Here is a 23979-nt window from a genome sequence, read left to right on the forward strand (position 1 = left end):
ATTGTTTTGTAAATTATTTTTTATTTAAAAATATATTAAAATAATATATATTTTTATTTTTTATAATTTATTCTGTTAATATTAAAATACTACAAAAAATAAAATTATGAAAAGCATGGTTGGAACAAGAAGATAAACGGTCCCCGCCAGTGCTGCTGCGTCCATTTATTTTCAAATGCAAGATCCTCAGGTTTTTGTTGAATGGAGCTTGAACTGGATTTTTCTAGATCCACTGCGATGACAGTGATTGTGTCAACAACAATAAGGTCTATTCAAGGAGTATTATAGATACAAAACCGACAATCAATCCTTAGTTTGATTCCCTGTCGGGACACCTTTATGATCCGGTTGATAACAATATCCACTCCGAATATTCGATCCTGGCACACAATGGGGATCATATCCAACCTGTTTTCTTCTTCACTTTAAGATAATTCGTGGAGGATTTTGACACGTGGTTCTTGAAGGCTCCGAGTTTCAGTCATTGGTGGCAATTTAAAAGAATTCAATCGAGATAAGAGAATGGCAACAGGGCTTATTTTACTATCTTGCAAGCCAGGGATGAAACAATCAACGAAAAAGGAAAATAAAGGAATAGAAGGAAAGGAAAGGAAAGGAAGGGTAGAAAAGACATTCAGTTTCTGGCTTATTTTACTATCTTGCAAGCCAGGGGAAGAAAAGACATTCCACAATCAACCAAAAAGGAAAATAAAGGAAAGAAAGGGTAGAAAAGACATTCAGTTTCAGGCTCCAGCCACCTTTCTAAACACCCGTCCTCCGTTAAAAACGTTAAGTTCTGCAGTCAAGTAGCAATAACCATGGTTTTATTCCAATAGTAGTAAAGAATCATAATCCAAAACTTAACTAGGAGTTGCGAAATGTCAGAAAATTCACGGAGCAATACAATCCGACCCCACCCCACCCCACCCCAGAAATAAAGAAGAAAATGAGAAAGACAAGCTCATGATGAGGAACTTACAAATGGAAAGAATAAGGGTTTCTCTCTACTAAATATATTACAACTACAATACATCAATTGCACATGCACAGAAAATTTGAAAAACAAAACTTGCAATCACCAACCACTCCTGACTAGGTCATCGACGTCTGTGGCGAGAGAAACCAGGGGAACCCATTGCTTGTGAGCCTCTATAGTTTCTTCCGGGGGAATCCATGTAGCTTCTGGGGGAATCCATTGATCCTCTATAGGCATAAGCAGCTTTAGCTGATTCTGGTACCGAGTCCAGGGGAATCGACTCGATAAAACATGCTGTGTTAATACGAGTCCTCTCAAGCTCCGATTGAAGCAACTCGGAGCTGCACTGCTCAGCAAGAGCCTAAAACCCAAAAAGAAAATAGAAGAGTTTAACTGAATGAGCAAAATATAACAGACTGGATGACTAGGGTTCCCACAGTGAGGATCCTATAGTGCCAATTTCCTAGTCTGCATATACACCTTTTCCATTGAAATGAAATATAATTGCTCCATTGCTCTTCGCTCTAGAGCTTTCAAACATCAGCACATCACTTTATCATGCCAAATCAATACCAATAAGCATTACAATGCACTCAAATGATTCGGGGTAATTTCAAAAGTTAGACTCGCAAAACACACTGCATAAAAGGTACAACGAAAAATACAGTTCTTACAATGAGGTCATCTGGGGACACAGTCATTCCTTGCAGCCTATCATCTGCAAGTGCATCTTCACTCCCACGAGTTGGTCTGCGTTGATGCCCTGGATTTTCGACAGCTTCAGTAACATTCTCAGTGGCTTTCTCCAGCAACACCCCTTGTAAGGACTTAAGAGACTCCCTTGCATCGGGTGTGAGATAGGGATTTAATATGGTCTCGAAATATTCCAGCTGCCAGAGAAACATGTCAAAGAAACAAATGTTTACTCAGTTGTGCAAGACATGACATCTAGATGAGAAAGCTGCAGCCAGTAGATTTACTAAGCAATTCTATTGTCTATCCTAAAACTGTCACCAAAAAAATTACAACTCCAACCATCAATTTTTTCTATTTTTATACACATGTACCTATGCGATTTTTTAGTCCTTTTTCCCTTTTGGGATGGAAGGCATTATGGGGCCAGCAAGATGATTATAGGTATTATATATGGTGTCTCTGAATGCGTTAGAGGAGGAGAAAAGCTCAACAAATAAAAGCCACAAGGGAACTTGGAAGGAAATATCATTCATTACACAGCATAAAACTGCAAAAATTATATGGTTTCAAGAGAAAGTTGCTGGATTCAAGAATTTGCCATTGGGAAAAATAAACTATGCTTTACCTCAAGCATGAGCTGACAGAAGCCATTTGCATCAAGTGACCGAAGATCCTTGCTTTTGTTTTCATGGAAAAGGCTCAGAAAAGTATCGATAAGACCTTCAACAAGAATACCAAGCGTCTTGTCCAAGAGGGGCTTAGCACCAGCAAAAACCTGAGATGAGCAAATTAATACATCTCAGGATACATTTGATTGGGCAATAACAATGAAGGTTAGTTATCAAGAACAAGACCGTTCCCTAAACCTTATCAACACAAAATGCAGTCCTGGGTGCAAAGAACATGATTCTAAAGCAGTCAACTTGTCATGATTTCGTGGAAGTGTAGCCCCTCAACACGGTTGAATTTAAATGAGCAATTTTAAAAAACCCATAAACTCAATTTCAATGATCCAGCTAGAAAAATATGAACAAGATTGATGCACATATAAAGCATATATACTCCAGGGATAAAGATGATGTACCTCTGAGTGCACAGCTACTAAAGTGTGCAATAACTCCACAGCCGCATCACGTATACCCTGCAAGGGATTAGTATTCCATGTATTGTTGTTACAAAATTGTTCTCCCTGGAGCTATCTTGGAAAGCAGCGAAGCGAATAACCAATTATAAAATCCATAAATTCTTACTTTAACTGCAGGTGCTGCTCCCCATTGAACACCAGAGTTCAGCAAATAGTTCATAGCTGCTGTTCTGATCAAATTTGCCTGGCAGAAGACACAAAATTACCTATTTATCAAGCCAAAACAAATGATAGTACTTGCACTCACATTTAGAGTCAATTCCATAAAGTACCACCAAACATATATACATCCACTCTTGGAAGTCCCAAGTACATATATTTCGACTGTACTAAGTACTAACCACCTAAAAGGTAACTGGTCCAGCAAAAGGCCCACAGGGAAAAAAAAGTAGGAGATACTCCCAAATCAATTTCCTCACACTAGCATAGCTATGAAGTACTCTACTTGTGTTTGTATACTAACCAAATAATAGGTGATTCTGGTCCAGAAAAAGACACAGAGGAAGAGTAAGCTAGAGCTAACTTCTATATCAATATCCTTGCAGCAGCATAGCTACATGTTCTAATCTCCTTGTGCTCGTGTATGAACAAATACTAAATTAAAACCATGCTAAGTTATACCTTTGCAAATGTATACTGGGCAAGGACCTTCTCTTCGAGTCCAGAGAAAGACATTACAAGATCTTGAATATCACTGCCCTCTTCATCCTTTTCCCTAGATTAGAAAATAAAAGATAGAACCTTCATAATAGTAAGCAACAAGTGGCATAAAAGAATGCATATGCACTTTCAAACATACATGATATTTCTGACTTTTGAGGAAGAGAGAAAAAGAGGTCACTACCTGGACTGCAACCAAATGGTTTTATACTTGTTGAACAACTCATATGAAAGTTCATCTTTGCAAAATCCAATGTTGCTCAACACTAACAGCAATTGTTGATGTGAATCAACAACACTTCCTTGGAGATTAGATGATATCATTTCTTCTGATTCATGAGAATATCCATTCTGTAAATGCAAACTTTCCTTGCTTGATTTGTTTTGGGCAAGCTCACTCCCAATTTGTTCCAAATGGCCTGGCCAATGAGGGGCACAGACAAAGCATCATAAATTAATAACTAGATTAGTCCTACTTCCAAATATAAAATTGGAATAAGTTATTCATTTTACCAGCAAAATCTAGGAAACAGTTTAAGAAGGCAAGTCGAACAGATTCTTGAATTTCTTGTAGCAGAGCAAACATATCTTCTGACCTTCCAGCCTCACTCCTTAAGGATTGAATCATTCTGCAAAGAAATATTCCCAAGAGTCAAAAACAATTCAAAAGCCGTATATTAAGAACACAAGATAGTTTAAAGCGCGGAGCATTCAAAAGTATTAAACCTATATATATCCTTAAAAAAAAATAAGGAAAAGCAAGAATTCAGAGAGGCAGAAGCAGAAGGTACTTAATAGCATGAATTACAATAAATATGATTGATAGACAATGTGGCTCTCACACCCAAAACATGTTACCACTGTCCACAAATTACAGGATTTCAGCAATCAAGCTCTGCAAAAGGGTTAAACCATTTTTCAACTTTTATCTAGCAATAAAATAGTGTGAAACACCTACACTAAAAATATGACATGATACACGAGACGTTCTTAACTTCAAACCTTACATTGAGGCTATTGGCAAGCTCCATAAGTTTCTGCTAGCCTATGAATCAATTCCAAAGGCAATAACTAATTCTTTGTAAAGGTAAGCTCTCACGACTTACTGACTGATTTGATCCATTGCAGAGGCAATAACTGAGCGGAATGCTAGAGGCAAGAAAGAAATTGTGTAAGGAGATTTATTCCTTTCAAGAATAGATACTGGAATCCAAGTTTCTTCTTTTGATATCTCTTCTGTCATTGCCCGCATCCAAGAGCAAAGCCTAATTATGTAAATCTTTGTAATCTCTGCCTGAAGGGTTCTAAGTGCCATCACTGTCACAAAAAGATGAAACACTCAGAATTTGGAAACTGAAGAAATGATTGTTAATGATAGAGATTACACACCAGCAGTAGGTGGAGCTGATTCTTTCACTTCAAAAGCTTGGCAGGCTTTAGATATTTCCTTTATAGCATCACTCATATAAGACTGGAGAATGTTTGATTCCTCAAGATCATGAAATGTGTTATGGACCTGCAACAGAAGGAAAGTCATTTGGAATGACCTGCCAAACTAACTGTCTAAATTGACAAAATCAAGAAAAAGGTCAAAATTGCCAAGCAGATGCATTATCAATGCCTCATTTGATTATCTGCCAAAGATAATTTCAGCAGTATCATTAAAACACAGGTCATAAAACTTTCAAAAATAAAGTCTTTCCAGCAAACCAAGGTTATCAAAACCTAACCAGACTTGCTTTAAACATGATCATCTGGGAACACGTCTGGATACAGGCATACAGCCTCACTGACCCCTCAAACCCAGAGGTGGTCAGGCACATGACCAGCTGGGAACACGTCTGGATACAGGCATACAGCCCGACTGACCCCTCAAACCCAGAGGTGGTCAGGCACATTCAAGAACCAGTTAACCTGATTGAAAAAGACACAACAGGCCGTGATCTGGTTAAAGATCGATAAGTGATCTGTTTGTGAAGTTACAGTTTGGATTAACTATGAAAAGTTTCTCCACTTAAATCCCTCATTGCTTGCACTTTGATCCTCAGTTACCTCTAAAAGCTTAAGAAGCCCTCTCTGTTTTTTTTCTTCTGATTTTATAGAACATTCACTATATTTATACATTTTACTTAGCAATCCTGATTTAAGTTCAGTTGAACCTTCAATCTTAATCTGCTCCCTTCTCAAATTCCATAGCTGAGACAAATTTGAAACCTTGCTTCCATCAGATTAGAAAAACAAATGACTTCCATAAAACGCAAACCACTTCTATCTGAATTAAAAAGGTTTAAAGAAACAATGTCCAACCATAAATTAAATGAATGCATGATGCATACTCACCTTAGTTTCATATGCAGATATGGTACCTCGTATCATACCAGCAACTTCATCGAGAGAATGAGTAGAGTACCTCCCATCTCCCACCTTTTCCTCGCTTTTAGTTGCTGAAGCATTAACATTTGATTCAGCAGAAACTTGGGAAGACTGGAAAAGTAAGATCCACAAGATCAAAACCAAGGCTGAAATTAACTTTTACCGAAGAAACGAACAGATCTTCATATGATATCAGAACTGGCTTTAAAAGATAGAAAAACCAACACAATTATTTTAATGCATGGCTTGGAGAAGAGGTTGCCACTGCATTTATCAAGGCTAAGAGATAACAAAATTATCATTTTGCTCCTTTGTTTTACATTTTTAAGAGCTTCAAAGCCAATCAATTATAGCAAGCAATTCCAATAGGAGGGGGATGCCACTGCCTGAATCTTAGCAACAAAACCACTATTGTCTTAGTAGCAGTAGAATTATTAGATTCTGCTTCATGTCTTCTTTCTTACTTTCCCTGAGCATAGGCACTCTTGTCGTGTTAGAGGGACTTGAACCCTCGCAATTTATAACGTTCATGGATTTTCTTAACTATAAATTTCTTTGTTGCCAAATATCGCTTATTTTGGTGTATCAATGGTGCTATACAATACATGCAAAGGGTCCTGTACCCATGTTTCAAAATTTCCTTACTAAGCTTGAAAAAGATTTCAAGAATGAATTCTCAAATAAAACATCAAATGACGTTTGACTTCGGATTGGATTTACATATGGGTAAGAGAAATCAAGGTTGTCAAGGAAGAATACTATAATGGTGTAATGTTCAGTGAGACTCTAAAAGAAGGCTACTTTCTGTTTAGAGTGACTCCTCAATGTCATCTGATTATTATAATTTCTTGAAATAACATCGATGCTACAACATAAATTGCTGCTATTAATGGTGGATCTGCACACTCTGAATATAAGGTTGCAAAGAGCCTAACGACACTGTCAAGGACTATATGTCATAACCAAAAATTTTAACCCAAATATTGGCTTATTCAGCTTCTCCCTGTCCATACAAATGGCCAGTAGATGATACGTTAGAATATCTAAATCGATTCTTCATGATAATGGTACCAAAAAAAGTACACAAAACTGAGAGATGTTAAAAGTAAAAGTGTAGACGGCAGAATGTAAGTGTCAGCATGAAACAGATGTCATAAAAGCTCGATGTGCCATTTTTTTATTAATTTTAAAAAGAATTCATCAAAGACAATTAAAGTCCATGGATACAAGTTCGTATCTAAGAAGAAAGACAATATCCAAAATACCTTTGCAAATTTCCCACTGAAAACAGACAGAGCAACTTTCCAGAAGGCTGGTATGTGATGTGTAAGCACAGCAGTCAACCTTCTGATGTACTTTCCTCTAAGAGCATCAACTTCTTCACCACTCAAATCTACTGGTGGAGGGATGTTCCCCAGCGTAAGAGAATGGTCATCATCTGACTGCCAGTAATAAGAGATAATACAAAGTAAAATCATTGTTCAGCACCAACCCATGAATGCACAAATGTAACAGAATAATATCTGATGAATGCACGTACAGAGTGATTCAGATTTTGTTGAATTTGCCTCCACTTTGCATCAGAAAGAGCTCTTTCACGCATCTCATTAAGCAAGGTTTCCATTCTTGCTTCATGATCTAAGGTGCACTTCTCAAGCAATCCACGAATTCGGTGATTCTGCCAAAGGGACAAAGCTTGAGAATCCATAAATTGGCCTTTCAATTGTGTTTAAATTAGAAGTTACAAAACCTGTATATTTCTGTTAATCGGACTTCTCAATTACATGCATTGCATGTCATATGAGGATTGGTTTATGGATTCACTAACCTGCACATTCAAATAATGCCACACGGGATCTGACTCAGGTTCCAGCTCCAACAACAGCCTCACTGTGTTTTCAAGCTAAATAAACAAGACAAATACTTCAGTAACCACAAAAATAAAATAGGAATAATTAATTTCATACAACCAGAAGTTCCACTCGGGCACAACATAGTCTGTTTACTGGTTATGCATAACCAGACCAGACATACCACCCAACCACGTACATTGGTATCCACAGCTAAGGCAACATATCCGCTTGGGTTGTTTCACTTAAATGAATTTCTATTAAAGCACATATAGTACAGTCCGTAAGCTTAGTGGTCAAGGGTGTGATCATCACTGTGTACTAGATTATAATGTGATTTGCTATTGCACAATGGTTTTTCCAATATGTGATTGTTACCACGGTGAGCCACCAAAGCAAACAAACTATCCAGTATATAATTATACTTTTCCTCTACTCAAACCGAAAAACAAACAACAAACCATGATCTTATGCATCGATATGAAAAGGTTTATATTAGTGGGTCATCCCATTACCGTATTACTGTATCAATAAACTAGAACAAGCAAAGCCTTGGATCAGTGTTGATTTTGTAATTTCCTGTACAAAAGATGACTTTGCACTGTAAAGTTAGTAACCTTACGTTTGTAAGATCTATTTGTGGATCTTCCATGGACTTGTAAAGTGTTCCTTTGAACTCATTCATCACCTTTTCAACCTCTTCTAGAACACGTTTTAGTATGTTCACCTGAAATTGACATAAAACAGTAAGAATTTGTAAGGGAAAAAAAAGCAAGAAGGAAAAGAACAATGTTCTATAACTGATTCAAAAGAATAGGACATTCAGACATTGTTTTAAAGATGTTCTGTCAAAAAACACATGCTATGGGAATTAGCTGTATCTAAGATCTTTAGATGATGCAAAATAGAACTATGTAAGGACATACTTAGATATAATGGAGTAAGGTACTGTTATTTATGTGAAAAATCCACAGGAGAGGACATTTCATGTTTAAACATGGATGTCAACAACAGTCTCACCAAATTCATTTCATTTTCTCACCCAGAAGATGCTCAACCTTATAGACCCTATCCCACAAAAAGGACCTCCCATAACTAAGGCCACAGCTCTCAGATATCAGATAGTTCTTACAGTTTATCAAGCAGATCAAATGATGAAATGATAAGCCCAAGAATACTCATTCATCTTTCACAAATGACCAAAACTTCCTGATTTTGCTTCATAGTTCATAACAAATCAAGTTTGGAATGAAATGCAGCATGAAGATTATGGCTAGGATGACTATGCTCTACCATACCTAATGGGAAAATACAATGACTGGCAATTGCAAGAGGAGTGTACGATGATCAATGCATTAACAATAACTGAGATTACGCATGTCAAATTAGATATAAATGGTAGAACATGCTCCAAACAGAAGTCTTTTAACAGTAAAGCTTTCAGCATTACCATAAATCAGGAGAACAATAAACGTGTACAAGAAAAGTTCAACAGTAAAACCCTTGAAGCCTAAAGATTATACTTTGATGCATCTGCCTCAACCAAACAATATAACAGTAAATTAACTTTGGATTCTTGCATACATGAGAGGGTAGAGCAATTGACTTCGCCTTCTTGTATTCCCGAACTGCTAGGTCATATTCACCCTTACCAATGCTTCCACGAATTGTACTAGGCAAGTTAAACAGTGTTCGAAATCTCTGAAGCATTCCTTGCACAGATCTTATCTTCTCAGCTTGGGCCTAGTTTTAGAAACAAAAGAAGCTAAGTGACCTGTGATGCATCAAAAGGTATCAAATTCAACCAAATTATAAATGTTATTTCTCACAAACCTGTCTCTCAAATAGAGGCTCAAAAGCACGATTAGCAAGTGAGCTTACTCCTTGCATGCAGTTATACAGGTGAGAAGTCCCAGAACCTTCAGGATCTTCTTCAATCCGTCTCAATTTTGATTCTATATCTGTAAATGAATTAACGATTCCAACATCAAGATCAATACAGCACTCAGCATATCATTACAGGATAACCTTGCATAGCAAAAACCATGCCCACTCAAAGCTGGGTGTAAACAAAAAATCTGCAGCTCACTTGACATGGGTAAGAGTCAATCTAGCAAGCAATGCAACATGATGATTGCATACCATCAATTGTAGTCTTGCAAGAGACAAAGCAGTCAAAATTGTCTTTAACCAACTGCTTTCTCTGTTGGGTCCGTCCTTTGAGATCAGTTTTTAAAGCAAGCGCACCAGCCTCCAACTCTGCTGCACTTGTATCTTGATGTATTCGGGATAGGAATAGCTTTGCATCAAAGTTTTCAGAGAAATACAACAACTTCTCTGCAAATATAAACATTAAAAAGATGTAGCCGGACATCATAACCACTAAAATAAATAGCCTAAAAAATAAACATCTATTGCTGCCCTGTGAATTAAATCTATCAAGTTCTCAAAAAGGCTTATGCATAATTTATAGCAAAAGTTTCGTGGAAGACAAAAAGGCAAGCAGCTAATACACCCATTGATTAATTCGATAGGAATATCACTGCTGAAGGATAAATTCTATCAACGAAACTCTAAGGATCTTAAGACCTTGCCCCTTCTCTCATGGCTTTGAGAATGTCATTTCATTTATTGATTGCTGATAAGTGGAAAACATGAAGATCAGCGCAGAATTTAAATAACTTATTTTGATGATAGTACATGATACTATAATGAGAGAACAAATTATTTGGTGATGCGGAAATGTATATTATTGAGAGCAATGATGTGTAGTTATATAAAATGAACCAAATAGGTAAGATGAATGGAGGAAAAGTGAGAGAAAGGGAAAAGAGGAATACCACGAAGGATATTGTCCAGGTGATCTCTATCAGATTTTGATGGAGAGCTTTCTGATGAATCAGTGATCAACCTTAATGATTTGTTATCTATAATCCTGTAAGTTCACAACAAACTCGGGATAACACTTAGCATAAGTGACTTTGAAAGGTAAAATATAAAGGAAACCTATACTTCAGTCTCCTAAAGGATAAAATTTTATAGTTCTATGTTTGAAAGGGAATCCATTAGCATTTCCACTTTTGAAATATCATAAGCTCTTGTTCTTCAAGCTTTGACAAATGTCTAGAAATTTGGAATCCTCAAAATAATCAACTAGCGCAATCCATGAGCCAAAACAAGCCTCAGAAACTGAAAAATGTTGCTTATCAATGAAAATTGCATGCGAGAAGCTTACCCTAATCCAAGTGGATCAATGCATTCCATGCCACGGGGAAATGATTGCAGAGTGTTGAGCCCCTTTCTAGCCAACGCTGAAGGCTTCCGCTCAAACTTTTGAGCCACTGGTGCAGTTCTCGACTCTCGCATGTCACGAACCCTACGAGCAAGCTGTCATAAGAGCACAGCTTCAGCACCTTCAATAAACTAACCATTTTAAACTAAATTTCACATATTATGATTCTTCCTGCATCATCAGTAATGCCTAACATATCATTCTCCAAAACAAAGAATCAAATCAACACTGTGTAGTTACCAAGGGTTTCTATAATCATTCACATCTATGATTCAAAATATAGATACATTGATAAAAATTGAAGAGAGTTCTGTGTGTACCTCAGCTTCGTCAACTCTTTTCCAACAATCAGGCTCTTCGCCATCCCACCCTCTCTCCTCCTCCCTCCCTCCGGCGCCACGTCCACCTCTCCCTCTCGCTGCCGCACCTCCTCCACCGCCACGGTCCTTACTAACCTCCTCATCACCGCTCGATATGCTCAGCATTTCCACCTCCGAATCATCATCATCCTCCACTGCTATCCTATTCTTCGTCTGATTCGCCATGTTCTTCGTCGGCGCCGGCCTCTGCGGGGGAGGCGGTTGCCTTGGCTGCTGGACGAAATTGACAACCGGCTTGCGCTGATTCGACGGCGGGCGCTGGTAGTTGAGATCGCGTTGAGATTGTTCCTTTAATGCCATCTGGAGAAGCTCGTCTTCATCGTCGCTATCGCTTGACATTTTCGTAATTTAATGGAGTTTTAGGGGTTTTTTGTTTGGGGGTAGATCTGGTCTGCTATAACTGATTATTTGGTATTAATTGAACGTTCGAGGTGGGGAGAGAAGGAGAAGAGGAGAATATATCTGGTGTAGTTTACGGCTTGGTATGAGTGAGTGGATTTTAAGACAAGTGGCGCTTGAGAAGGAAAGGTGCGTAGGAGGACCGTTCCTATTTGGCAGCTCCTTTTCTTTTCCTTCTTCTTGGTGTTCTATAATTGTAGATGATTAACTAAAATTATTTAATTTTTGTAATGCATTTTTTTCATTTTTTGAATTTTTTAAGTGTGGAGTTATGATGATGGTTAAAAGTTTGTTAGGAAAGGATAGCTCTTTTGGAGGGAGTAATTGTGATCATGTAAACATTTTTATTTTTCCTTTTCTTTTCCTTTGTGCGCGTAGGGGTGTGGTAAAAAGAGATTGAGAAAAATTAAAGTGCCGACAGTAAACTTCTAGACGTTCGAGCTAGCAAGTAAACTCGCGTTCTCCGAGAGTTCTAAACATTGTTGTTGCTAGGAAAATTCAAAGAAAAAGTTTGCTTTTTCTACGAGCTTTTGTAATCGCGACTATGGTGTTCGGAAGACTTATAATATTTGTAGTTTAAAATATATTTTTTTTATTTTAAAATATATTAAAATAATATTTTTTATTTTTTAAAAATCATTTTAAATAATAATACATCAAAATAATTTTAAAAACATAAAAAACTTAATTTTAAATTAAAAAAATTAACATTTTTAAAAAATATGGTGTGAACCATGTTCCCGAACACTGCTTTCCTTTATGATAAATCTTTTTATCCCGCAAGAAGCATTATCATGCATTGAACATGGAAAAGAACTCATGTAACGCAGTTTGCTCGACCAAACGTCAAGAAAAAGGGTTTAAAATTAGCATTATTGCAGATTTTTGTCATCATTGAAACGAATGTGAAACAGATAACTTCGGCAAGATGAAATAATATATAAAAAAGACCAATCAAATGAACCATGCAGTGATAGCAAAGGGCCATTGCAAGATGCGCAACATGGCATCTGGAGTATTTGAAACTTTGAATTAGAAAATGATAAGAAACACTCATGGAAGCACAAAAAGGAAAAAAACAAACAATTGCCCTGGAAGTAAAGCGAAATCACTCCGTGCCATGATGTGGTGCAGCGCCGTACCAGATATAGCCACATTATCGGTGTTTACTCTTTCTTCTCCTCAGCATTATAGAGTGCTTTGATTTCCTCGACGTCATCATAGCTGCCAAGAAATATAGGAGAGCGCTCGTGTATCTTCGTTGGAACTAAATCCAGTGCCTGCCGAGGAAAATGATTACATCAGACGCTATAGAAAAGGAACTTCAATCACCCCGGTCATTCTTTTTTTTCCCAATTACTATTAACTATTTTTTTTTCCTTTTGTTTTTTTATTGAAATGGCGGAAGCTAGCTTGGATCGTGCTACTGCATATTAACATATGAAATTAATATATTACCAATTCCATGCAGCTTCAACTATAAACTACGTACCATGTCACCTTATACAAGTTCAAAAAACAATGCATCAAATTTAGAGCAATATAATTAATATAGTCTATGGTCCCTTTACATGAGGGCAGGACAAACAAGCAAGGAAACAGCTTGCTAACTTTAAATAGAAGCAAATTTTTAAATAATAATAATGGTGGTGGTGTGGGTGGTTGTTGAAGCACAATGAATACTAAGTTTCATAAATCTGAGTAGCGAAACAGCTCAACAACAAAAACAACGAAGTTAGTACCCGTTGCTTGCCAGTAAAAGCCTGCCCTCCTGCTTGTTCCATCAAAAAGGACATTGGGAAGACTTCATATAGAACACTAGTTTACACAAATATATCCACAATGAGTCCCAAATTAGAACAGGTAGAGACGAAAGGACATTATACCAGAGGCTTCATCAAACATTTTAGGAGAAATACCAGCACCAAGAGTACATAAACGTACCGCAGTTTCCCATTGGGGCTCTTCTTATCCGCAAGGTACAAAAATATACCCCCATAAAGTAACGTGCGATGGACATCAGCTACCATGCTGTGTATCATACGAAAATGTCATAAAAAAACTATGAATCTCAAATTGAAGACAGCAAAGCCATATGAAAAGAGACAGATATTGTCGGTTTTCTATATGCAGAAAATAGTCACACTGGAATATTTGATTTCATGACGAACAGTAGCAGTCGTCAACTGAGTATCAATACTCCTGTAAAAATAAACTGGAATATATGACCAAATAATGAATTGTTCATGAAGTAATTCAAAAAACAAAATAATTAGTTAGTTGGAGTTGAGGCTTTGCTAATAAAACATCTTCGATATGCTAACTTTTGACTGTATCCAAACAGAACGATGAAATGGGTGATGTTCTCAGAAGTTAGATACAATAATCTGAAGAGAGGCTGGAGCTGTAGCCATAACCTAAATACTGAGACTACAATATTTTCTAACTTCAATCCTGTTCCTTACAACTTTGAATGCACCAGAATGGGATAAAATTCAGATTCCAGTTGGACTGAAAAGATTTCTAGGTAGAAAGGCATATTGTGATTCATTTTACTTATATTTTTCGTTCAACAATCAAGTGTGTATTTTGTTGGGAGTAGATAGCCTCAAAAGGTAACTGCAGTAATTAAATGACAATGACTGATCAAAAGAACATAAAATTGTAGTTGCTAGAAAGAGAATCAAGGATACCTTCCAACGTATCTTAGAGATTTTGCTGAGGATCCATCCTCGGGGAACTTGCATTTTTCAACATACCTAGAGTTGTAAAATACCGGTAAACTACAGCAAATAATCACCGGAAATGTAATAGATGATCATAATGAATACTGCATACTTACTTGGCTGTTGGACCATCCCAATTAATTGCATTTCCTTCATTCACTGAATAAATCTTTCCTTTCTTTGGAATCTGTCCATAAAGAAATGTGAGAAACAATTAATATTTCTTTCCACCTGTTTTCTTTTGTGTTGCAAAAACAATTTTTAAAAAAAAAAAAAAAAATTTTTTTATTAATTTTAAATTAATAATTTTTTGTATTTTCAAATTATTTTAATGTGATGATGTCAAAAATAATTTTTAAAAAATAAAAAAATATTATTGGCATTCATTTTAACACGAAAAGTTATTTAAAAAAATAATTGCAACCACATTCCCTAACAAACTTAATCAGTTTTATTTAAATAGTAGCTATTTAAAAAGAAGATATACAGTATCCATGAGCCTGCAAAGAATTTGAGTTTGGTTGTTATTTCATTGTAAAAATAGTTTATTGAAAAGACAGCTGAATAATTTTAAAGTGGATTTGACTTCAAAAAAAATATTTATAAATAAAAATAATTAATATTATAATTTTAAAATCTGATTCGAGAGTTTTCAGGCCATGGATTGACAAAAAAAAAAAAAAAAAAAAAAAAAAAAAACTCTTAAAAAAAATAAGTTTCTTTTAACTCTTGTTTTATCCCGGGGTGCAGATTGACTCGGGTTTTTTACCTAGTAGGTGAGGTCAATCCTACCTTTATTTTTTTTAAACCTAAGCTAATTCAGGTTTCGAGTCAACTCATCAGAGCAGTCCACATTTTATAACAAGGGTTATTATATTTTAACACTTAATATAAATTAAAATTAAAAAAAAAATCTAATTATTTTTTAAAAATAGGTAAACTTGATTGTAATATATATTAAAGATAAAATAAACTTTTTTATATTTTATTTTATTTTGTATATTATAATCAAATATGATACAAAATAATCACTTTATTTTATACACCATTATTAAATATAATTTGTATCTTCATCTTCTATTTATCATGTATCTTCTATCTTTCCCATCTCTTTTATAATTTCTGTCTCTTTTATTCTATAACCATAATCAAACACTACCTAAAACACACTTAACTGCCGTCTGCAGTTTTGGTCAAGGATAAACATGCGGTTCTTGCAAATAAAGAGGATGGATTGAACTCCTCGTATGTGCAGCTAACTACAACACGTAATCACACAATTAAACTGATTGCAATTCCGCAATTTACTGATGAAAGTATGATTTACCTTTATTTCAGGGTGAGTAAGTATGAACTCCCCAAGGGATGGATCCAGGGAGAAACCATTAACACCAGATCCGGTGCTCAAAACAAGCTGCCAAATCATACGATGATTAATCAGTAGATGTCATAACAAAGTGCAAGTCATGGTGGTGGCAGACAAAGAACCTCGTGAACCATCATCATCGTACCCTAATCAAAAGAATTCAAATTTCTAATTATACATACAGACACTTCTCAAATCAATAGGGTGATGTAAAGGGATATACGACCTGTCATCTTGACAATCCCAAATGATATTTAGGTTATGATTGTTTTTTAAAAATTATTTTTTAAATTTTTTAATATTTATTTATTATTAAAAAAATTAATCAACATAAAATACTTTTTAATTAACAAAAAGTACTTTTTGGTTAAAAAAAAATTAGTTTGGTTTTTAAAAAAATATTTTCCTTTTATTTTAGACAAAAAACACTTTCTGAAAGTTGTGAAAAATTTAGAGATATCATATTATTTTCTGATTATATCAAATTTGGTCCTCAAACATTTTATTGTTATATATATTTTGTTTTGAATATTTTTTTTTTCAATTTCATCCTCTTAGAATTTAATTTTTATATTAATTTTTGTCTTTATTTTTATAATTATTATTTGTTTTTTCCCTTATTATTTTTTAATTGAAATTTTTTATCTATCAAATTTTATTCTCATTCTTTTTATTTTGATTGTTACTTATTTTATTTGAAGTAATTTATGAAATGTTAATTATTATCGTTTTAATTTCTTCATCTTTTAATTTTTTTTTATTTTTTAGATATGATTTCTATTATTTTGATTATTATTTATTTTATTTAAGATAATTTATGAAATTTTTTAAAATTTTTTTATTATTATTGAACTTTTTAATTTGTAAGATTTGTTCTTCGTTATTTTAATAAATTTTAAAAAAATTAAACATTAATAAGTTATTTTTCCAGCATATTTTTCATGACACAACTAAATACTAGAAAGTATTTTTCAATTTATTTTTTATTACACTATCAAAAAAAATAATTTACTTTTTTAAAATTCACTTTCTCAAAATTTACTTTTCAAAAAAAAAAACTATTTTCACAAATAAATAGGCCTTTAAAAAAAAACAAAAAAGAAGAAGAAGGAGGAGGATAGCCTTTATACGAAAGGTGATTTATCATACCATGCAAGAGCTTCCATACATGCAATAGCCAGCTGCAAGCATATTCTTCCCAGGTTGCAACACATCATTTAGAGTTGGTTCATGGCCATCTTTCACCATGTAAATCCCAAAAATCTAGATGAAGGAGAAGGCATTCAAAATGTAACTGCAATATCAAGTTATTCTGTAACAACAATCACTCCTCGTCTTGTCAGTTAAGTGTTTGAATTTAAAAAATAGAACAACGTCATGTTTCAGAATTAGACATGATACCGTTCCAATAGAAACACCACAATCAATGTTGGAGGATCCATCCAATGGATCAAATACAACACAGTACCTGCTCATATATCAAAACCGATACCATGTGTTAGTCTAACAATCCAAAACAGACCCGGCTGTAACAAATAGCGAAGAAAGGAGAATAGCAGCATACCTCCCGCGCCCGGAAGGCTCCACAAATGTTGCTTCATCATCTTCTTCCGAGACAAGGATGCACTGCCCCAAGATCCAAAATCTTACACGAATTCCAACAAATTCAGTTCATAGATACAAATAGATTACTCCATTACTTACTGTTCGGCCACTGCTTACTAGGGCCTTAATGAACACTTCATTTGACAGAACATCAAGCTTCTTTTGCTCTTCACCCTTTTTCCAAAAAAGTGAAATATAATCGAATTAGCCATTGTATTTATATAACAATAAATAGCTTGGAGTTTGGACCCGGCCCTCGACAACTTGCCTGAACATTGGTCTCCCCAGCAAGTCCAATAAGTTTGGCTAGACCCGCCTGCACGAGTAAAAAAATGGAGACGAATAAATCTTACTTATAGGACCTATAAATTCAAAGACAGGCATTTCATTTTTTCTTCAGTAATTTATTCAGCCACCACGGGTGATAGAATTTTTTTTTATAAAAAAAATATGATTCTAATTCCAAATAAAACTCAAATTTTACTCCATTTAAAAAATTAAATCCACTTACAGACTCTTGGTATTGGTAGAATTCTCATTTCATTTCATTTCCAATTCACCGGCATCAAAGGTGGCTAAAGAAGAAGTCACGTTTACATTTTCGGTTAAAAAGAATCGAACACGCAGAAAGGAACCTACCTTATTAACAGCAGAGCAAACGAACTTGCAGCCAAGAACAATGTGATTGAGCAAAATAGAGAAATCACCAAGAGACTCAGGATACTTGGATTGCTCGTTCAACACGAACCTCGTTATAGTCATCAAATCCGTTCTGTGAGCATCTGCTGAGTGATCCATCTCTCTTTCTCTCTCTACTTATCTTTCTCTCTCTAAAACTTGAACAAGCCCGTCTTTTATTATAGTTCGGGGGGGATAATACCAGTGCGAGTGCATGTGTTGGCCTTTTCGAGGCGAGGGGATAAACATGGGAGCGAGGAGAGAGAGGGAACTGGGATATTAGGGCTATCCGGAGTAAGCGGAGGTTTCTGATGACACGTGGAGACAGGAGAGTGAGGGACTGAGGTGTGTGGCCGTCGATGCAGATAACACCTTTCGTCGTCTATCTCTGATTTCGACGGTTATGAGGTTTTTGTTTCGTCTGTGTTTTGAGGATGACGAGGTCGTGGTGCACTTGGAGGTCGTTTTATAGCTTCCGTACTTGTACTCCTGTTTCATTTTCTTTTATTTTTATATTTCCTGTCAACTGAACTGCCTTTTTTTACGTGGTAGTAAAAAAAAGCTCAAGGGGAAAAGAAATTTACTGAAACAGAATCATTTTACTACAATTAAAATTATGTCTTTAGCCTTCTTAAAAAAAATTGATTGTCTTTAAATCGTGGATATTTTTGTTGTTTTTTCACTCGACGCATAGTTAATTATTATAGGTTTATTTAAAAGTATTTTTCACTTTAACTTTTTTAATAAACAGTAAAATAATAAAAATGTCTCCGTGATAAAAACAAAATCCAACACTAATGGACAAGTGCAAGTAGTTTTTTTTTTCTTTTTTTATATGCAATAAAATTACAAATATATCCTTGAGGCAAAAAATCCTGGAAGACTTTTTACCGTGAGTTTTTTTATAATTATCCATTTGGTCAAGGGTAATAATGGCATTGTATATTTAATTAATATTATTTGAATTAGAAAAGTTGTTAAAGTGTGCTATATAGATGCCAACAAGTAGGTTTTGCTCACGACCCTCTAATGGTGAAAAATAAACTTTTGTCATCTCATTTGATTCTCTAGCATTTTTTTCTCTTTATATGGATGGTGCGTATAAGCTTAAAGTATCTACTTTATAACAGACGGATCTTTCTTTTATTTTTTTTCTTCACTTCTCTCTTCTATCTTAAAATTTAACTTTAGTCCTCATTTTTATTGATGTTTCAAGTTATTCATTTTGATTTTGGTTTTTTTTCTATTTTATTAAAGTTTTATTTATTTTTAATTTTATTTGTTATATATCATTTTCATACATGTTAATAACGATGCTAATGATAGTAATAGTAATAATAACAACACCAATAATAATGTTATTGGTGAGGATAAGATATCAGTAACAACAACAACTATTGTGGTGGTGATAATAGTAGTAGTAATATAAATGACAGTAACAATAATATCACTAGTGGTAATAGTTATAGTAATTGTGATAACAACAACGACGATAATAACAATGCTAATAATAATGATGGTAATAGTAATAATAATAGTAACTGCGATGATGATAATAACAACAACAATAAAAATAAAAATATGGATAAGAGTAATAAAAACAGCAGCAGTGGCAACATTAATAATAACAACAATATCAATAATAATAGGTTATTATAGTGATAGTAATAGCAACGTTAATAGTACCAATAACAATGGTCATAATTACTAATGACACGTAATGGTAATACTACTAATAACAATAGTAATAATAATGATGATGATAATAACAATAATAACAGTGATAATAGTAATAACAATAATAGTAATAAATATAATACTAGTAATAATAGTAACAGTAATCGTAAAAAATCAGTCATGACATTACTTATTAATACTAGTGGTAACAATGATAGTTGTGATAATAATGATGATGATGACAACGACAATGACAATTATAACAGTGATAATTTATTATTTAACATTAGACTTGTCATCAATTGCATTTCATTGTTTTTCCATATGTCATGATATTTTTTGTTTAATAACTTATATTACATGTTTGAAAAGTTGGCGTGGCTTAACATTCTCTTTATTTTTTTCTTGCCTTGATTTTTGTTTCCTTGCAATTTTATTGTTCAATACTTTTAAAAAATAAAAAGGCTTTGTGGCCCTTCTTAATAATAATAATAATAATTGTGACAACGACAACGATTATGACAATAACGGTGATAATAATAATGTTAGTAATAATGATGGTAATAAGAACAATAATTATAACAATAATAGTAACTATAATGATATTCGTAATAATACAAGAATAGGAATATGAATAAAAACAATAACAACACTCGCAATAGTAATAACATTAATAATAATAGTAGTCGCAGTAATAATATTTTATTATTATGGTAATAATAGCAAAGTTAATATTGTTAATAATAGTGGTCATGGTATTGATACCAATAGTGACAATGAAAATAAAGTTAACAGCAGCAACAACAATAATAATAGTAATGATAACAATAATGGTAGTAATATTAACAATAACAATGATAACAATAAAAATAATGATAACGGTGATAACAATAATATTAATAAATATAATACTAATAGTAATAATAAAAAATCATCCATAACATTACTTATTAATAATAGTGGTAGCAATGATAGCTATGATAATAATAATAACGATGATGACAACAACGATAGTGATGACAGTGATAATTCATTATTTAATGTTAGATTTATTGCCAATTGAGTTTCATTATTTTTGCATGTGTGATACTTTGTGTTTAATAACTTAGATTACAAGTTTGAAAACATTCTCTTTCATTTTTTTGCCTAGTTGTTTATGTTTTTTTTACAATTTTATTGTTTAATATTTTTTAAAAACAAAAAGGCTTTGTGGTCCTCTTTAATTTATTCTTTATCAGGTTAATTCAATTTCATAATTTGGACTATAAATTTTGAAGATTAGTACAAGTTAGCTCACTTTTTATTACCTAACCGACATATTTATTAAAATGCTTCAAATTGACCCAATTCTATTTTCCTATTTAATTACATATTTTCAGTGATTTTTTTTTCAGTTATCATGATTTTTTGTTTGTTTGTTTATTGTCATTGTTAATTTCTTATTATATAATTAAAATAAAAAGAATTTATTAAACCTGATTAGGCCTCATTCGCTTTTTTACTTTTTTTTAAAGTTCATGCAAAGATAAATGCAAACCCACACCGTATCGCGTCCCATATTCTAGTTTTTTTTTATTCTTCTTGCCCTTTTACGAGGAATCAGAATCCAATGGCTGACATGTTGATATGTTGTTCTCTTTATCCATCCAAAATCATAATTTAATTCCATCTGGATTAATAATGATCTGAAATGGCTGAATGAATGAGTGTTTTATTTATTTATTACTAGATAAATTATAGATACTATAAAGCTCGACTCGAAACTTACCTTAACCTAATATAAAATATATATTTTATATTATATATTATATATGTAATATTTAAATTGTTTTTAATACAATATATATTGTATTAAAAATGATCAACATGGATTTTGCAGACTAAAAAGATGAATCAAGACTATTAAACAATTATCTCTTGTCCTTTGACAGAGAGAGGGACAGGAACAGATCAGTTCAAGTGGTGAAACTTGTTGTTTGATGTGGGCGTGTGACTCTTGTCTCTCGAAGCATGTATTTTTATCCCTAATGGAAAACGTTGATGTTTTCCTAAGAAAAAAAAAAAAAAAAACTGACGGGTTTCGCTTACTACAGGGTCTCAAAACATTGACATTTTTTTATATTTTTTGCAGGTGCTGCTGGCCACCCCTAGACCCTAGTTACCTTACCAGCAACAAAATTAAAAAGCACAACATATAGCCAACCATTCCTCGTGAATTTAATTAAAAAATATAAAAAAAATTCAACAACAAAATTAACACACAATCCACTCGTCAATGTCCATGAAAAAAACAAAAAACAGATGGAAAAGTACATATGAACCAAAACAATTACAACCTACCCTTACCGATTAGCTCAGAGCAAAACCAAACAAAAACAAGAGATTGCACGTGGGAGATCGACTAGATGAATCCCAAAGAGGAGCTATAACAACGAATGGTAAATTATCATGTTGTTTTTTTTTAAATAGTTTACTATTGAATTGCTTTTATGTGATTGGAACACTGTATACGGGATTCACCATAACTAGAATTCTACATTATTTTAATTTAAATACAAGAACATGGATTTAAAAAAAAAATCTTTGATTTGTCATGACAAATTCACATATTTCATTAAAAGAAACAAGGAGCGAGTATACATTCATAAGAAAGTGGCGTCAGCTGTCATTTGCATCGTCATGGAAAAATAAAGTAGACCGTACGCGTTTACCATTCCTTAACTCTCAAGAATCAACCACGCACAAGAACTTGGCGTGCTTATTTTTCATGCTCACGTCGCTCCTTTTATTTCACAGTGAAGGTGAATGCCACCTCATTGCATTGATAATTAACATGTTAAATGTTGACATACTTTGCTTATTTTAATATTTTAAAAAAACTTGTTTTAGTTCCAAACTTGTATATTTATTTTTTATTTAATTCTAAATCTACAGTTTCTATCATTTTGATCTTGAATTTTCAACCCCTTTATATCGATATTCTTTGATATTTTTCTCGAATTTCCCAACGTTTTAAGGCATAACCATTGACCCATGGCCACGAGAGGTGGAAAAATACATGCTTATAAGAAAACGAGAAATGGGATGATAGTATGCCATAACATGGCAGTGCAATACATGCCAAAGGTTATTATTTCCGAAAAAAAATAATTCAAATTCAAAACAAACTTTCGTCAGCCTCCTTTCCATGCTGTTTATAATTAATTATCTACTATAAATGAATTAAATTATAGTATCAAAATTGAATTTATTGGTAAATAATTAATCGAGTTTGTATATTTGGAAAAAATACTATATTATTAAATTAAATTCATTTTATTTTATTTTCTGTATTATTCTCATCACATTTATTTTTATTCCAAATCTATTCCGCTATAATTACCACAAATAACCCATAAAATCAAATTCATATATATACCTTTTCCTAAGGTCTTATTTTCTTAAGACTATACAAGTTACAAAAATGAGGACAAAGAATGTGACGAGAAGATAAGTAAATAGTGTCTTGCTGACGGTGTAGTTGAGTTTTAATGGTGGTGCATATTCACTATTGTCGAGAGGGATAAAAGTAAAAAATAAATAAATGATTAGATGGATATTTTAAAGAATTTATTTTTAATATTAATTTATTATATTCAGTGTAGTAAATTAGAGGGGTTGATTTTCAATTTATTTTTATATTATTTTTTAAGATTAAATCTCATTTAAAATTTAATTGTTGATACTTAAAAATAATTGCAAACATGAAACTTCAATTAAATTTAGAGAGTTACATATAGCTAGGGGTGTTCAAAAAAACCGAATAACCGAGAAAACCGAAGAAAATTTAACCGAGAAAACCGAACCGAGGTGAAAAACCGATTAAACCGATTTGTAAAACCATAAAATCTTGCCGGTTCGGTTTTAAAACTGAAACCGATGAACCGAACCGACCCAACCAAAAAAATAAAAGGAGTATAAATACTGCAATTAACCTAACCCTAACAAATTGCCCCGCCCTCCACTATCCATCTCAAAACTGATAACACAAAAAGCCGCCGCCCTCCACTTTCCATCTCAAAACTCAAAAGCTAAGTCATCCACCCACATCTCCATCTCTTTGGCTTCTCTTTTTATTTCTGTGCACCATCTTCATCTCTTCCGCGCAAGCTGAACAA

General features: G+C 33.7%; 2 protein-coding genes across 3 annotated transcripts; both read right to left on the bottom strand.

Moving 5' to 3' along the window:
• Positions 1-804: 804 nt before the first annotated feature.
• Positions 805-11828, bottom strand: LOC118048287 (exocyst complex component SEC5A). Its single transcript, XM_035057928.2, has 21 exons — positions 11312-11828; positions 10935-11086; positions 10540-10634; positions 9842-10036; positions 9533-9660; positions 9284-9442; positions 8322-8426; positions 7678-7752; positions 7390-7527; positions 7115-7291; positions 5817-5960; positions 4866-4992; positions 4583-4793; positions 3990-4105; positions 3661-3895; positions 3438-3531; positions 2923-3000; positions 2757-2813; positions 2298-2447; positions 1651-1866; positions 805-1337 (listed from the first exon to the last, which is right to left on the bottom strand). Exons 1-21 carry the CDS (start codon positions 11708-11710, stop codon positions 1098-1100), a joined length of 3291 nt encoding a protein of 1096 aa, XP_034913819.1. The 5' UTR covers positions 11711-11828; the 3' UTR covers positions 805-1097.
• Positions 11829-12689: 861 nt separating this feature from the next.
• Positions 12690-18562, bottom strand: LOC118041449 (fructose-1,6-bisphosphatase, cytosolic). 2 transcript variants are annotated; one of them, XM_035048795.2, is made up of 12 exons: positions 18107-18561; positions 17736-17783; positions 17567-17641; positions 17427-17488; positions 17264-17330; positions 17012-17125; positions 15824-15910; positions 14613-14683; positions 14464-14529; positions 13715-13801; positions 13513-13588; positions 12690-13050 (listed from the first exon to the last, which is right to left on the bottom strand). In XM_035048795.2, the coding sequence occupies exons 1-12, from the start codon at positions 18263-18265 to the stop codon at positions 12937-12939; spliced, it is 1026 nt and encodes a 341-aa protein (XP_034904686.1). In that variant the 5' UTR covers positions 18266-18561; the 3' UTR covers positions 12690-12936. The 2 variants fall into 2 exon arrangements, 1 of the variants encoding a protein (XP_034904686.1); XR_004686328.2 differs by lacking the exon at positions 12690-13050 and having other exon boundaries at positions 13525-13588; positions 13715-13972; positions 18107-18562.
• Positions 18563-23979: the final 5417 nt, after the last annotated feature.

Source organism: Populus alba, chromosome 14 (genome assembly GCF_005239225.2).
Source record: "Populus alba chromosome 14, ASM523922v2, whole genome shotgun sequence".
Taxonomy (NCBI): domain Eukaryota; kingdom Viridiplantae; phylum Streptophyta; class Magnoliopsida; order Malpighiales; family Salicaceae; genus Populus; species Populus alba.